The following is a 14,984-nucleotide window of genomic DNA, read 5'->3' on the forward strand; positions in this document are numbered from 1 at the left end:
GGATAGAAGGGGCATACAACAAAATGCAATATATGCAACAACCAGAAAAGAAGAACAATAGCAAAACAACATATAAGATTAAGAATTTACCATGCCTGATGTCTGGGAGTCAAAACACAAAGAAACAACTATACATCATGAAAAAAATACCCAGGGGACACCAGCTCCTCAGAGGGAAAGGAAAAAAATAAAATAAAAACAAAATGCTATTCTGTTTGATGTCTTCTATTCATGTCTTCCTAACATCCTTTCTACACTCAGAAAATTTCCTATCATAATGCTGAGACCTAGCCTTCCGACAAAGATAATCAAATATACTTCTATAGGCCTTGAACCGTTGAAGATGAGCTGCAGATGATGAAGCCTTGTAAAGCTTCCACAAATAATTTTTCCTTTTCCAGCTTCTTTGGAGACCTGGAGTCATCAATTAATTAAGCGGTGCTATCCTTTTCGAAGCATGAGGTGCTGGACTCTGATGTCAAACTTCTAGGATACCTTCTTTCACTAAATCATAAAAGATATCAAAAGAGCAGTTAAAATACTGTTCAGAAACCAAACTATTCCTTTTTTGACCGATTAGACGAGAATTAAGTAGATTTAACTCAGTATCATCAAAACTGAAAAATGGGAGATTAGATGGTGATGCTATACGCTGCGCTTGATCAGCACTCCTATATCGAGATATAGCCGGAAAATGATCAGAAATATCATCGGTGAGTATTGAATCATCTAAAACATCTAATGAGGAGAAAATAATATCAATAAGAGACGCATGCGTCTCAGTAACTCGTGTTGGTATACAAACTGAAGATAGAGTTCCCGAAGAAAGCATCATCGACAAAAACTCTAGAGTTGGCGTAGAATTTTGGTCCAGCTTGTTTTATTCTTTAGTTCTTGCTTATATTGTATTTTTATTTTATTCCCCTTTTACCCCTTCCCGTGGAGTCTTTCGTGGGGGAATAAGAGTATCGTATTTCCATTTGTGTTTATTGCCGAATAAAACTCTGAAAACATTCTCTGAAACTCTGAAATTCAAGTTGTTCTTTTCGGTCAACCGTCTAAGCCTAAAAAAAGAAGGTTGTTCAGGGTTGGGGTGGAACGATGTCGTAAGGAAAGATTTAATGGAAATGGAACTTCCTGGAAGGGTGTAAAGAGGAAGGCCCTAAACAGATTAGCATAGAAGAGGAACGTGAGTAGCTGTGGTAGTCGTAGACGGCTTGGTTCTGCATTGACTTGTTAATAATAGTAGTAGTATTATTTTAGTACTATACATAGCTCCTAAGAAAATACATTTCTTTACCAATTGCCTTATATAAATAAAGATCCTCCAGAGCCAATACTGGCACATAGGACGTCGAATCGACGTTTCAGTTGCTGGGTGTTTTTACAGGAGCTGGGTGTTTTACCAGCAGCGCCAATTCACGAAAATTTAGAAGGAGAAAGTTTATCTCAATTTTCTTTTAATGAGACAAGTATTGGCATCCCTAGAGAATACCTTGTTTTATATTTGTTACGGTCCCTTAAAAGGTGTAGCCGTTGGATTTTTTTTTTCAAATAATGAAACTTCTATTAATATTAAGGTTGCCATCTGCAAACGTCTAAAAACAGTGCAAATCAAGGAAAAAAAGGATTTTTGCTCAAAAAGAGTACAAAAAAGTTGAGCAAGCGCAGCTGCTGTTGCGCACGCAGCTCATCTCACTGATCTGATCTGACCATTCTTACACTATTTACAAATGACTATTAGCTATCAAACAGTTAGTGGTAACGAACTGTAGTAAGGAGCGACCCGGCTCAATGGTAAACGCAACTCTAGAAAACGGAATTTTGATGCTAAAAGATACATCAAAAGAATCAAATTTTCATGCTGATTCTAAATATATACGTTTCATCAAATTTAATCTTTGTCATCAAAAGTTACAAGCCTGAGAAAATTTGCCTTATTTTGGAAAATAGGGGGAAACACCCCCTAAAAGACATAGGATCTTAACGAAAATCACACCATCGCATTCAGCGTATTGGAGAACCCTATAGCGAAAATTTCAAGCTCCTATCTACAAAAATGTGGAATTTCGTTTTTTTGCCAGAAGACAGATCACGGGTGCGTGTTTATTTTATTTTTATTTATTTTATTTTCCAGGGGTCATCGTATCGACCAAGTGGTCCTAGAATCTCGCAAGAGGGCTCATTCTAACGGAAATGAAAAGTTCTAGTGCCCTTTTTAAGTGACCAAAAAAATTGGAGGGCACCTAGAACCCCTCCCACACTCATATTTTCCCAAAGTCAACGGATCAAAATTTTGAGATAGCCATTTTGTTCCGCATAGTCGAAAACCATAAAACTATGTCTTTGGAATGACTCACTCCCCCAAAGTCCCTGGGGGAGGGGCTGCAAGTTACAAACTTTGTCCAGTGTTTACATACAGTAATGGTTATTGGGAGGTTTACAGACGTTTTCAGGGGGATTTTTTGGTTTGAAGTAGGGTTGAGGAGACGGGGCTATGTGGGAGGATCTTACCTTGGAGGAATATGTCATGGGGGAAGAGAAATTCAATGAAAAGGGCGCAGGATTTTCTATCATTACTATAAAAAAAAATGAAAAAATAAACATGAAAAGTTTTTTTTCAATTGAAAGTAAGGAGTATCATCAAAACTTAAAACGAACAGAGATTATTACGCATATGAGGGGTTCTAAAAATACTTTAGCATAAGGAGTGAGGTATTTAGGAGGAAATAAATACCTTGCTCTTTATGCTAAAGTATTTTTAGTAATTTCAACTATGTATTCTTTTTATTAAAATAAAATTAAGGAGGCCAGCCTACTTAAATGAACCTCTAAATAATGAGTTTAGTAATAATTATTGTTCTTTTCATAGCTAAAAGATAATACTTTGCTAGAGATTTTGATGTGTTAGTTTGGATCGCATGGACCTCTAAATCTATTATAGCTGATTTCATGTAATATTTAAGTAAACTTTTGTCTCAAATCAAACAGTTCGTGGTAACGAATGTAGTAAGGAGTGACCCGGCTCAATAGTAACCAAAACTCTAAAAAATGGAATTTTGATACCAATAGTTGCATCAAAAAATTGCATTTTAATTATGATTTTAAATATATAGGTTCATCAAGACCAGCTATACCCATCAAAAGTTACGAGCCTGAGAAAAGTTTCCTCATTTTAGAAAATAGGGAGAAACACCCCCTAAAAGTCATATAATCTTAACGTAAATCACAACATCAGATTCAGCTTATCAGAGAACCTTATTGTAGAAGTTTCAAGCTCCTATCTACAAAAAGGCGGAATTTCGCATTTTTGCCTGAAGACAGATCACGGATGCGTGTTTATTTGTTTGTCTGTTTTTTCCCAGGATTGATCGTATCGACTAAGCGGTCCTAGAATGCTGCGAGAGGGCTCATTCTAACGGAAATTAAAAGTTCTAGTGCCCTTTTTAAGTGACCAAAAAAATTGGAGGGCACCTAGGTCCCCTCCCACGCTCATTTTTTCCCAAATGTCACCGGATCAAAATTCTGAGATGTCTTTTTTTATTCACCATAGTCGAAAAACCTAAAAACTATGTCTTTAGGGATGGCTTACTCCCCCTGAGTCCCCGTGGGAGAGGCTGCAAGTTTCAAACTTTGACCTTTGTTTACATATAGTAATGGTTACTGGGAAGTGTAGATACATTTTCAGCGGGATATTTTTTTTGGTTTATGGGGGAGAGTTGAGGGGAGGGTTACGTGGGAGGATATCTCCATGGAGGAACTTCTCATGGGGGAAGAGAAATTCAATTTCAATGAAGGGGGCGCAGGATTTTCTAGCATTATTTGAAAAAAACAATGAAAAAATATATATGAAAAGTTTTTTTCTACTGAAAGTAAGGAGCAGCATTAAAACTTAAAACGAAAAAAAATTATTACGCATAGAAAGGGTTTACCTCCTCGTTATACCTCACTCTTTACGCTAAAGTATTTTTAGTAATTTCAACTATTTATTCTACGGCCTTTGTGATTCAGGGGTCATTATTAAGGAATTGGGACAAAATTTAAGCTTTACTGTAAAGAGCGAGGTATCGACGGGGGTTGAACCCCCTCATATACGCAATAAAAACATACAAGTATAGAAGTTCGTTACGTAAGTTAATTTGTAAGTTACGTATATTTTTTACCAAATAAACATTTGTAAAAAATTAAAAGTTCTAGTTGCCTTTTTAAGTAATCAAAAAATTGGAGGGCAACTGGGCTTCCTCCCCCACTCCTTTTTTCTCAAAATCTTCCGATTAATTCCGATTAATTGATATGTAAATTTCGTTTTAATTATTTATGTGCGGAGAGCCAAGATCAAAACATGCATTAATTCAAAAACGTCCAGAAATTAAATAAAAAAACAAGTTGTTTTAAATGAAAGTAAGGAGCAACATTAAAACTCAAAACGAACAGAAATTACTCCGTATACGAAAGGGACATTTCCTCCTCAACGCCCCACTCTTTACGCTAAAGTATCTTTTTGTTTTAAACAGTATAGTTAAGAGGAAGAGTCAAAATAAACAAAGAGTATAGTTAAGAGAAAGAGAAAGAGCGAGGCGTTGAGGAGGAAAAGCCTCTTTCATATACGGAATAATTTCTGTTCGTTTTAAGTTTTAATGTTGTTCCTTACTTTCATTTAAAAAAAACTTGTTTTTTTTATTTAATTTCTCAATAAGAATGACTATTGTCTCTTAGTAGCCATACATACCTATTTGTTATGTTAAATGATTCATTTAAGCAGATTGAAAAAAAAATAATAGGTTGATTGGAATGCCTTTATTTTTAATTTTTATATAACTACCTCAGGACTATACTTTCGATAAAATATACATTTTATGGAAAAAACCCTAAACAACTGTCTGTTAAAATACGCAAAATACTTTATCTGTTTGACAAATTCTTATCGAACCTCACAGGTCGACCAACTGACAGAATTTTATCTGAAGGATGAAGCTGAAGTCACATGTAACCGAGTGCCAGGCTTACCGTATATTGAATTTTTGGTTTTGCGTATATCTCTGAAATCTGATGAAAATTCAACTTACCTCGACAGTGATAGATTTTCAAAAAAACTCAAGGGTTTCTTTGCTTTCTTGAAGAAACAAAAATATACTATTATTACGATAGTGCAGACAGATACAGTGGGTACCACTATGACTACAGGTAAAAACCACGGCTCGCATGTGACATCTGTGCAGGGAATTTGGGTATTGTCTGCAATAGAATTAGAGGTGTTTATTTAAAGTTGAGTTTATTATTGTATTTTTGTTAAAATAGCTGACGCTGTCCATTTTTTAATCGTAAAAACACCTGAAATTATTTCATTGACAATGATTGTTATAAATGAATAATATTTTGACAGGGAAATTTTTTTTACTTGACAGTGAAACACAAAAATATATATATATATATATATATATATATATATATATATATATATATATATATATATATATATATATATATATATATATATATATATATATATATATATATATATATATATATTTATATATATAAAAAAAAATAGCGACGAAGACCACACTGCCTTTCCATAACAAACAAATACAACGTAGAAACAATAGGGAAAGTTTTTTCAAGACAATGGAAATTATTTATGTAGATATTTCGGCCCTATGTCCAAGGGCCGTCTTCAGCACAATACAATACTATATATATATATAAAAGAACTTACATCAAATTGTGAGAATTAAAACTGAATATAAAAACACTTATTAAAACAATTTTTTTTTTTAAAATATAGCCCTAGCATCCTTACTTCAGCGAAGTTCAACCAGGACTGGCGAAAAGAATGAAATGAAGAAATATAAACTCATTCAAACTAAAGAGAATAAAATGATTAGATGCAATTTCTTAAAGCTAATCTTGCTTGTTTAGCAGCCTGTCTCAAAGGCCTTTTCGTAGTTGGTTCAGTACTATTATAAATTGGTTTAGTAAAATATTTTGTTAGATCATTTTTAATTAAATTTGAGTATAAAGAATTTAGTGAGTATTCCCCCAAGTCCCTGTTCAAAGAAATATTTTTATTTATTTTGAGATTAATTTCAATTGATTCTCGAACCACCTGTTTTATTCCCAAATCATTACTAATGAGTGAAGAGTTTTCAAAAAGTATCATGTGGGACGGATTATTAAATATATGCCAACCTAGAGCAGAATCAAAGGAATTGTTGGAACCATTTGAAATTAAGAAAAGGTTACAACAGCATAAAAATGACATAGACAAGGCCTAAATTCTTTATACTCAAATTTAATTAAAAATGATCTAACAAAATATTTTACTAAACCAATTTATAATAGTACTGAACCAACTACGAAAAGGCCTTTGAGACAGGCTGCTAAACAAGCAAGATTAGCTTTAAGAAATTGCATCTAATCATTTTATTCTCTTTAGTTTGAATGAGTTTATATTTCTTCATTTCATTCTTTTCGCCAGTCCTGGTTGAACTTCGCTGAAGTAAGGATGCTAGGGCTATATTTTTAAAAAAAAATTGTTTTAATAAGTGTTTTTATATTCAGTTTTAATTCTCACAATTTGATGTAAGTTCTTTTATATATATATATAGTATTGTATTGTGCTGAAGACGGCCCTTGGACATAGGGCCGAAATATCTACATAAATAATTTCCATTGTCTTGAAAAAACTTTCCCTATTGTTTCTACGTTGTATTTGTTTGTTTATATATATATATATATGCACATATGGCCGTCTTCAGTAGATTAACTAAAATAATTAATATTCAACATGGAAATCTGTGGAAAACAAAAAATTATTACGAACTGTTTACGCTCTTACTTTTTTCGTAGTAGTTACAGATACAATTCTCTTTGCTTTCTTAGATTCCGGGCCATTAGCTTGATTTCTATGTGAAAGTTGATAATTAGTTAGTTTATCTCGTTTCTCTAAAAAATAATGACTTTCCTTTACCAGATACTGCAACTTAAAACGTAAGTTTCTTGTGTCTCATATGAGATGAATTGAAAAAGAAAGGAAACAACAACACAAATTAAATTGAATAAGGGAAAGATGAAAAAAGCATAATAGCAAAAAAAAAACAAGAGAAAAAAGGGAATCCTTGAAGACCACCGAATCAAAAGCAGTGAGCTTTCCGAGCAAAACCTCGTTATAAACACCAAATTAGAAGAAAACAAGTTTCAGATGTAATAAATTCTGAACTTATAAAGATAAGGGAAAAAACGGATGGAAACGAGGTAAAAAATGAGAAAAAATACTTCTTTTCTCCATTCTCCATCCAACTTCATGATAAAATAACTCTTTATCATCAGTGATTCTTTATACACTTAATCACACCGTGTCATAGACAGTTGAATGCATGTACACGTGTATATTAAGCCCTGTACCTGAACGCACAGATGCATCTCCATACTTTCATACACAACCAAATAAAGACATACAAGTTTATACTTACTATTGGCATCCAATGTTGTGTAATCAAATGTAGTATTTGTGAAATACACTGTAGTAGCTGTTTTGGGTGTCGTTTCAGTTGAAGGTTCTCTTAATGGTTGAGACCAAACGATATGTGAAAAATCACCCTATAAAATGAAACAATGAAAATAAAAAATAGCATAATAGCCATTACAACAATTTACTTGTCCCAGAGGACTTCCTTAGTCTAGAAACTAGTTATTAACGTGTTAAACCATTCAAAGAATAATTTTTGCCACATATTTGGCCCTTTGTTGGGAAACGATGTTGAATTTTCACTCTTTTCTCTTGTACGTTCACGTACGTTTCAAACTAATTAGAGATAAGAAGTGTTTTAGTCTACTTCTGGACCTCCTAGTACCCCACCTGTCCCCAAAATTTTCTATCTTATTATTCCTGGTAATGAATTTTAAAAGATGCCAGCATTTAAGAAGCAAAAGAAAGAATACCTTGTAACTCAATAAAAAAAAGATTTTTCAGGAGCTCTTTCAGGTAGAACAAAAGTTAATTTTCAATTTTTTTTGTACTGACACCCCCCCCCCAAAAAAAAAAAAAAAGAAAACTCTTTAAAATTAAATTTTCTGTGGAGTGCCGGTCCTGATATCTTGATTCTCCACCTTTGCCTGGGAATGCAATGCATTCTATTTTCTTACTTGTACATGAGGTTGGACAAGACACGGATGCTTGACCCATCCTCGGACACTTGAAGACTCCGTACAGTCGACTCCTATTTATTGCCGTCTTGTGGAAACTCCAGAAACCCAGACGTTGCTGCTCCACCATTTCCAGACAAACTCTTAAGTCCGCCAATGGAGTAGGTGTTCTTTTTTACAGTTGTCCACTAATTTGTCAATTGACTACCAGGTTGCGTCCGAGAATCTGGCAAAGGATCAGCTTGAGGAACTCTTTTTATGATGCAATTATTGGTCCTCTCCAAACTTAGTCAGGTCTATGTAGTCTTTGCTGTCCGACAATCATTGCTGAGGGCTTGACGTTAGGGAAGCGGTGGCGCACATCAGCATTTGAAATTCTGTTGGAATATCGAATGTCAGGATTTTATGTAAGCAATGGTGAATAGAGGTGTCCACACCGTGAGAATTAAATGCCAACGATGGTCAAGTCTCGACTGCATAGATGAGGACAAATATAACAGCTGCATCATAGAGACAACTTAATTTCTTCGTTGTCTTTGCATGTTTTTCTTGTTTGCTTGATTGCTTGTTTTTCATATTTTGCTACTGGTTGATAAAATCCTCGTTTTTCACCTATTTGATTTTTATCGTTTCATTTATGTTTCCTTTCTTTGTTTTCATACGTATTTACGATCCAGACAAACAAAAGGGGAGAGGAGGGTTCAACCCCCCCCCCCCTCCCTTGGATACGGCCTTGGTTGTGAGCTAGTTTTTTTAACTGTATACATTATTAAGGTCATAAAAATACTCGCTAAATTTACTCTCAGGGGTGCCAAATCATGAAAATTTAGGAGCTACGGGGGGAGGCAAAGTGTGTCATATGGTTCGATAAAGGTTGACGGAGCTGTGAGAAGAGGTTTTGGATTTTCTTGGTTTAGTTCTGTATGTCAATGTTACAGCTTCCACGAAAATCCTTCAATAAGCCAAGATAGATGAACGCTTCAACTCTTCTAATTTTTCTCCATAAAGTACAAGCTGATAATAAATAATGATTTCAATAATTATATATCTCTCGGGTTTTTTTTCATGATAACATATTTTTTGTTATAATCTCTATGTTGTATTATAAAGAAAATTGCTATGGTTTTGACCAGACAGACTCCCTAGAGCTTATTGGCCAACCTTTTGTTTTATGTATTTTACTTCTTGGTGCTATTTTTTGTCTTCTAATATATGATTTATCTCTCTAAAAAAATTATACTTCCAAATACAGTAAAACTGATTTCATTTACTGTAATAATAAATTTTTGTTTTATGTATTTTATTTCTTGTTGTTGTTTCTTGTTCTCTAATATATTATTTATCTCTCTACAAAAAAAAATGACACTTCCGAATACAGTAAAATGATTTCATTTACTATAATAATTAAGTTGGTAGTAATTTTAAATTTCAACTAAGTGAAATCAGTTGGAAGTTAATTTAAATTGACTCGAGACTCATCACCGTAATAATACAGAATATAGAGAAAACAAATACAAAAAAATTGAAGAACAATAAATAATTTCATTTACCATTTCTCCTGAATACTCTACTACTGCAGCAACTCTAATAAATACAGTGACTTCTGTGAAATCGGAGACTATGAATTCACAAGTTTGAATATATCCAGGGCTAACTGGATTGCAATTAATATATTCATTAACAACTGTGGAGTGTCCAGCCAGTAGAAAATCAATGGTGCTTGAATAATGAATCTCGTATCTAGAAACTTTGAAAAAATAATTGGTAAGTCATTGGTTTTAAGCACTTGGCACAGTTTTTTTTACAAAATCTCTGGGTACTTCTCATTTTTATTTTTTGCTATTGGGTCACCCTGGTTTCAAAAAAAAAAAATACTGTAGTTCTTGCCAGGTTTTTGCCTATAAACTTATACAATAAGTAGATATTTCAAAGGCCTCAGCAGTTGAGTAACAATCAACCCTTGTTTTATTCGTTACATCAAGCTAGAAAGGTTGAAACAAGGGAACTATCCTATTTAGCAAAACTAGCAAGTTACAAACAATTTACACTAAATTCATTCAATGACACATTTAAAAGTTAACTCTTTTGATCTCAATCAGCTTTTGGGAAACCGTCTTAATAATTTTAATCCTCACAAATTATAGAGGTAACTAATTAAGAGGTTGAAATATATTAAGATCTTTAGGCAAAGAATTCTTGTATCACTAATGAACTTTTTCTATCCAAAACAAAATCCAGAAAATTTTTCATGAAGACCCACTCCTCTGGTAAAAATTTTATAGTTAGCCACTTTTGAGGGATTAATCAACTGACACAGTCAAACAGTTAGTGGTAACAAACTGTGGTAAGGAGCGACCCGGCTCAATAGCAACCGAAACTCTAAAAAATAGAATTTTGATATAAATAGTTACATCAAAAAAATTGCATTTTAATGCTGATTTTAAATATATGAGTTTAATCAAGATTAGTCTTACCCATCAAAAGTTACAAGCCTGAGAAAATGTGCCTCATTTTAGAAAATAGGGCGGAACACCCTCTAAAAGCGATACGATCTTAAAGAAAATCAAACCATCAGAATCAGCATATCAGAGGACCATGTTGAAGAATTTTCAAGCCCCTATCTACAAAAAGGTGGAATTTCACATTTTTTTCCAGAAGACAAATCACGGATGCGTGTTTATTTGTTTTTTTTTTGTTTTTTTTTCCCCAGGGATGATCGTATTCGACTATGTGGTCCTAGAATATCACGAAAGGGCTCATTCTAACAGAAATTAATAGTTCTTGTGCTCTTTTTAAGTGACCAAAAATTTGGAGGGCACCTACACCCCCTCCCACGCTCATTTTCCCCCAAAGTCACTGGATAAAAATTCTGAGATAGCCATTTTATTCACTTTAGTCGAAAAACATAATAACTATGTCTTTGGGGACGACTAAATCCTCCGCAGTCCCCGTGGGAGGGGCTGCAAGTTACTAACTTTGACCTGTGTTTACATATAGTAATGGTTACTGGTAAGTGTACAGGCGTTTTCAGGGGGATTTTTTATTTGGGGGGGAGAGAGTTGAGGGGGTTACGTCGGAGCATCTTTCCATGGAGGAACTTCTCATTGGGGAAGACACTTTCAATGGAGGGAGCGCAGGATTTTCTAGCATTATTTAAAAAACAATGAAAAAATAAATATGAAAAGTTTTTTCCACTGAAAGTGAGAAGCAGCAATAAAACTTAAAACGAATAGAAATTATTACGCATATGAGGGGTTTACTTCATCGTAGTACCTCACTCTTTACGCTAAAGTATTTTTAGTAATGTCAACTATTTATTCTACGGCCTTTGTGATTCAGGGGTCATTCTTAAGGAATTGGGACAAAATCTAAGCTTTAATGTAAAGAGCGAGGTATCGACGAGGAGTGAGCCCCCTCTTATACGCAATAAAAACAAACGAATATAGAAGTTCGCTGCGTAATTTAATTCGTAAGTTACGTATATTTTTTTCGGATGAAAATGTTTGTAAAAAATTATAAGTTATGGTTGCCTTTTTAAGTAATCAAAAAATTGGAGGGCAACTAGGCCTCCTTCCTCGCTTCTTTTTCCTCAAAATTTGCCGATTAAAACTATGAAACATCTGTTTAGCCCCAAAAAAATAATATGCAATTTCGTTTTAATTATTTATGTGCGGAGAGCCAAGATCAAAACATGCATTAATCCAAAAACGTCCAGAAATTAAACAAAAAAACAAGTTTTTTTTAAATGAAAGGTAGGAACAACATTAAAACCAACAGAAATTACTCCGTATATGAAAGGGGCTTTTCCTCCTCAACGGATATATATATATATATATATATATATATATATATATATATATATATATATATATATATATATATATATATATATATATATATATATATATATATATATATATATATATATCCAAATAAAGGGGAAAGGAGGACTGCTCTACACTTAAAATTTATCCCTTTCACTTAAACAGAGCCATGCTACAAACATCTATATTTTTTTTTATTCCTGCATAGAACTCATTTTCACATTTTTACATGAAAAATATTCTTGTTTTTTTGTTTTTTTTTACAAAACTTAGGTATGTAAATGCTTAAAATATTTTACGGATATTCTTTTTCTACAATTAATATTCTTAAGGATCTCTTTTTTTCGATCTCTTTTTTCATTCATAAAAAGAAGAAGAATAAGAAATAAGAAAGAATAAGAATAATAAAAAAAGAAGAAGAAGAAGAATAACCTGGTACTGAGACATCTGTTGCACTACCTCTAGGGGATATCCATTTCATGGTTATCAGCAAATCAGAATTGATAGTATTCTCCACAAGCAAATTTGAAATTGTCATCTTCGGTGGCTTAAACTAAAAGAAAAAAGCAAAGAAAATCCAGAAAATTGTTCAAAAAGCAATAATATCTCGTCTATTGTCAAAATTAGTATATAAGAAAAGAATAATTTTTCAAAACAAAAACATTATATAAATTTGATAAAATATTTCCTCGGATTCAGACCACCAAGAAATGCCTGACACATTTTGCACATGTTAAATAATAGAAATCTAGAAGGGTTTGTTGTTTGGATATATTTACACAAGTAATCTGTCTGAAAATCATAAATTTTGCCACTTTTATTCCTTTTAAACATAGTTTGTGGTCAAGTTAATAATGACTATCTTTTAAATATGAATCTTGTTCATATTACATTTATTCATATTACATTCAGGTGCATTACATTTATGCACCTGAAGTATTACCTTATCTCTTGTGTTTTTAGAATATGTCATGTCAAAATGCGGTCATTCCTGACTTAGCTGAGGGACTTTTGGTCAACAATGAGGAAATTGAAGTAGTGAGAGAGTTCAAATATCTCGGCAGCATTCTTACGCAAGATGCCAATCCTGAAAGAGAAATTTTGTGCTGAATAGCATTGGCTGGCTCTGCCTTCATTTGTCTCAGGAATGTTTGGGGAAATACCAAATATTCCCAGAAGCTAAAACTCAGAATTTATAATAGCTATATCCTCTCTGTCCTTACATATGGCTGTGAAACTTGGAGTATCACTGTGCAACTAGGAAAACGACTACGGGCATTCGATAATAACCACCTAAGATCTATTTTGAATATACATTAGACTGAGAGAATAAGAAATGATATGATATATACGATGACAAATCATACCCCCATCCTTGGTGCCGTTAGAAAGCGACGATGGATGTATTGGGGGCACATGGTGCGAATGGGTGATGGAAGGCTACCTCACGACATATGGTGTTGGATACCCCCTAGCCTCCGCAAGTCAGGGAGACCCAAAATGACCGTAGGCAGGATGTTAGAGAAGGAGACGAAGCTGGAGAGGTCTTCGATGGAGGAGCTTTAGTCGAAAACTTAGAACAGGTCGTCGTGGTGAACCACTGCTGCTGCCTTATGCGCCCTCAGGCGTGGGAGGACCTATGTATAAGTCTAAGTTTTAGAATATGTTTGCAGAATTATGTCTTTAGTGATGAGTTTCAAATATCTTTTAAATTTTGTTTTCTGTGGCACGAAACAGTGAAGGGTATAAGTTTACAGGTGGGCGATCTATTCATCTTCTTAAAAGTGCCTCAAGAATAAAAAATTTCAGAGAAGTGTCTTTCTATCTTCTGGGACCTGTGTCTTGATATGGTCATCCTTTCACCCCAAATTCGTTTAAGTGCAAAAATAGGATGTCAAAAAACGTATATGCGATATTTAAAGAACCGCAGACTTTACTAAGTTGAAACCCCCGAAGCATGTTGTGGGGATACTTCACTAAATCAAAAGGACTTGTTTGTATTCAAGATTGTCAAAAGTGTTTATCAGCAATGTACCAAGAACGTCTTAGGAAATTAAGTTCAAATCTGTAAGACGTGCTAAGGGAGATGGTTGATTAACAATTATTTGTGCTTAGGATTAGGCTATAACATTATTGTGAACAGAACCAATTCAACCCTGTAGAAGCTCAAATATTCACAGATTTTTAGTCCATATATTTGTATATTATTTCACGTACCCATCCATCCAAAATTTCCATTGTATTGCTATTCAGGAAAAAAGAAACACAAAAGAAAACCTGTTTTGAATGTTTTCACTTTATTAACTTTAATAAGCAGAATTGATAAGACTTTAAGGAATGAATATGAGCATAAGCATATTAAACTGTCACTCTAGATTAACTTGTTTTTTTTTCATTAAAGTGAAAACTATGTTCTGGTCTTAAGAAGCCAAGGGGGAGGGGGTCAGCCCTACTCCTGTTAATCTCTTTTTGTTTTGAGTTTTTTTCGGTTTAATGTGATTTCTTTTTTTTGGGGGGGGGGGGGTGATTATTATTTATAGGGGGTGATTTGTGGTAGTTTAATACTTAGAAGAGTATTTGACTGAGTTTCCACCCATTGTTGGTTGAATGGAGCTCTTCACATTTTTTTGAAAAACTTATTGTGTCGATTTTTTTCTTTAGTAATATCTGATCGTTTTTTTTATTGACATAGTTCTAGTCTTTTCACGGAAAAAGAAGATTATGTTTTAAACCTTTTCATTTTTGTTTATAAGAATACATAGTGTGGCTTGTTATTTGTATGTTGGAGAAACATTTTTAACAAATTTTAACCACGTACATCCTTTTGGAAATATGGACACGAACAGTATTGTTTAATTTAGTATTATACCCTCCTCAAAGGTCCTGAAAGTAAAATTTAATACCGTTTCCTAAAATTTCTGTCTATTCTCTTTAACAACTTGGATATACTTACACTCTTTTGATCAGGGGCGAATCCAAGATTTCCTTTAGGGGAAGGGGCACATAATAGGTTGC

The 14,984-nt window shown here is 33.6% G+C and overlaps 1 protein-coding gene across 1 annotated transcript in view; it reads right to left on the reverse strand.

The window, feature by feature from the left end:
• Positions 1–14,984, reverse strand: part of LOC136040852 (uncharacterized) — a 58,129-nt gene that overhangs the window by 16,158 nt on the left and 26,987 nt on the right. The window contains exons 3-6 of the mRNA XM_065725224.1: positions 12,402–12,522; positions 9,696–9,892; positions 7,473–7,599; positions 5,067–5,235 (exon numbers count right to left, since the gene is read on the reverse strand). Of these exons, the coding sequence (XP_065581296.1) occupies positions 5,067–5,235; positions 7,473–7,599; positions 9,696–9,892; positions 12,402–12,507 (599 nt within the window). The 5' untranslated portion in view covers positions 12,508–12,522. The remainder of the gene's footprint in view (positions 1–5,066; positions 5,236–7,472; positions 7,600–9,695; positions 9,893–12,401; positions 12,523–14,984) is intronic.

This window comes from Artemia franciscana, chromosome 21 (assembly GCF_032884065.1).
Source record: "Artemia franciscana chromosome 21, ASM3288406v1, whole genome shotgun sequence".
NCBI lineage: Eukaryota > Metazoa > Arthropoda > Branchiopoda > Anostraca > Artemiidae > Artemia > Artemia franciscana.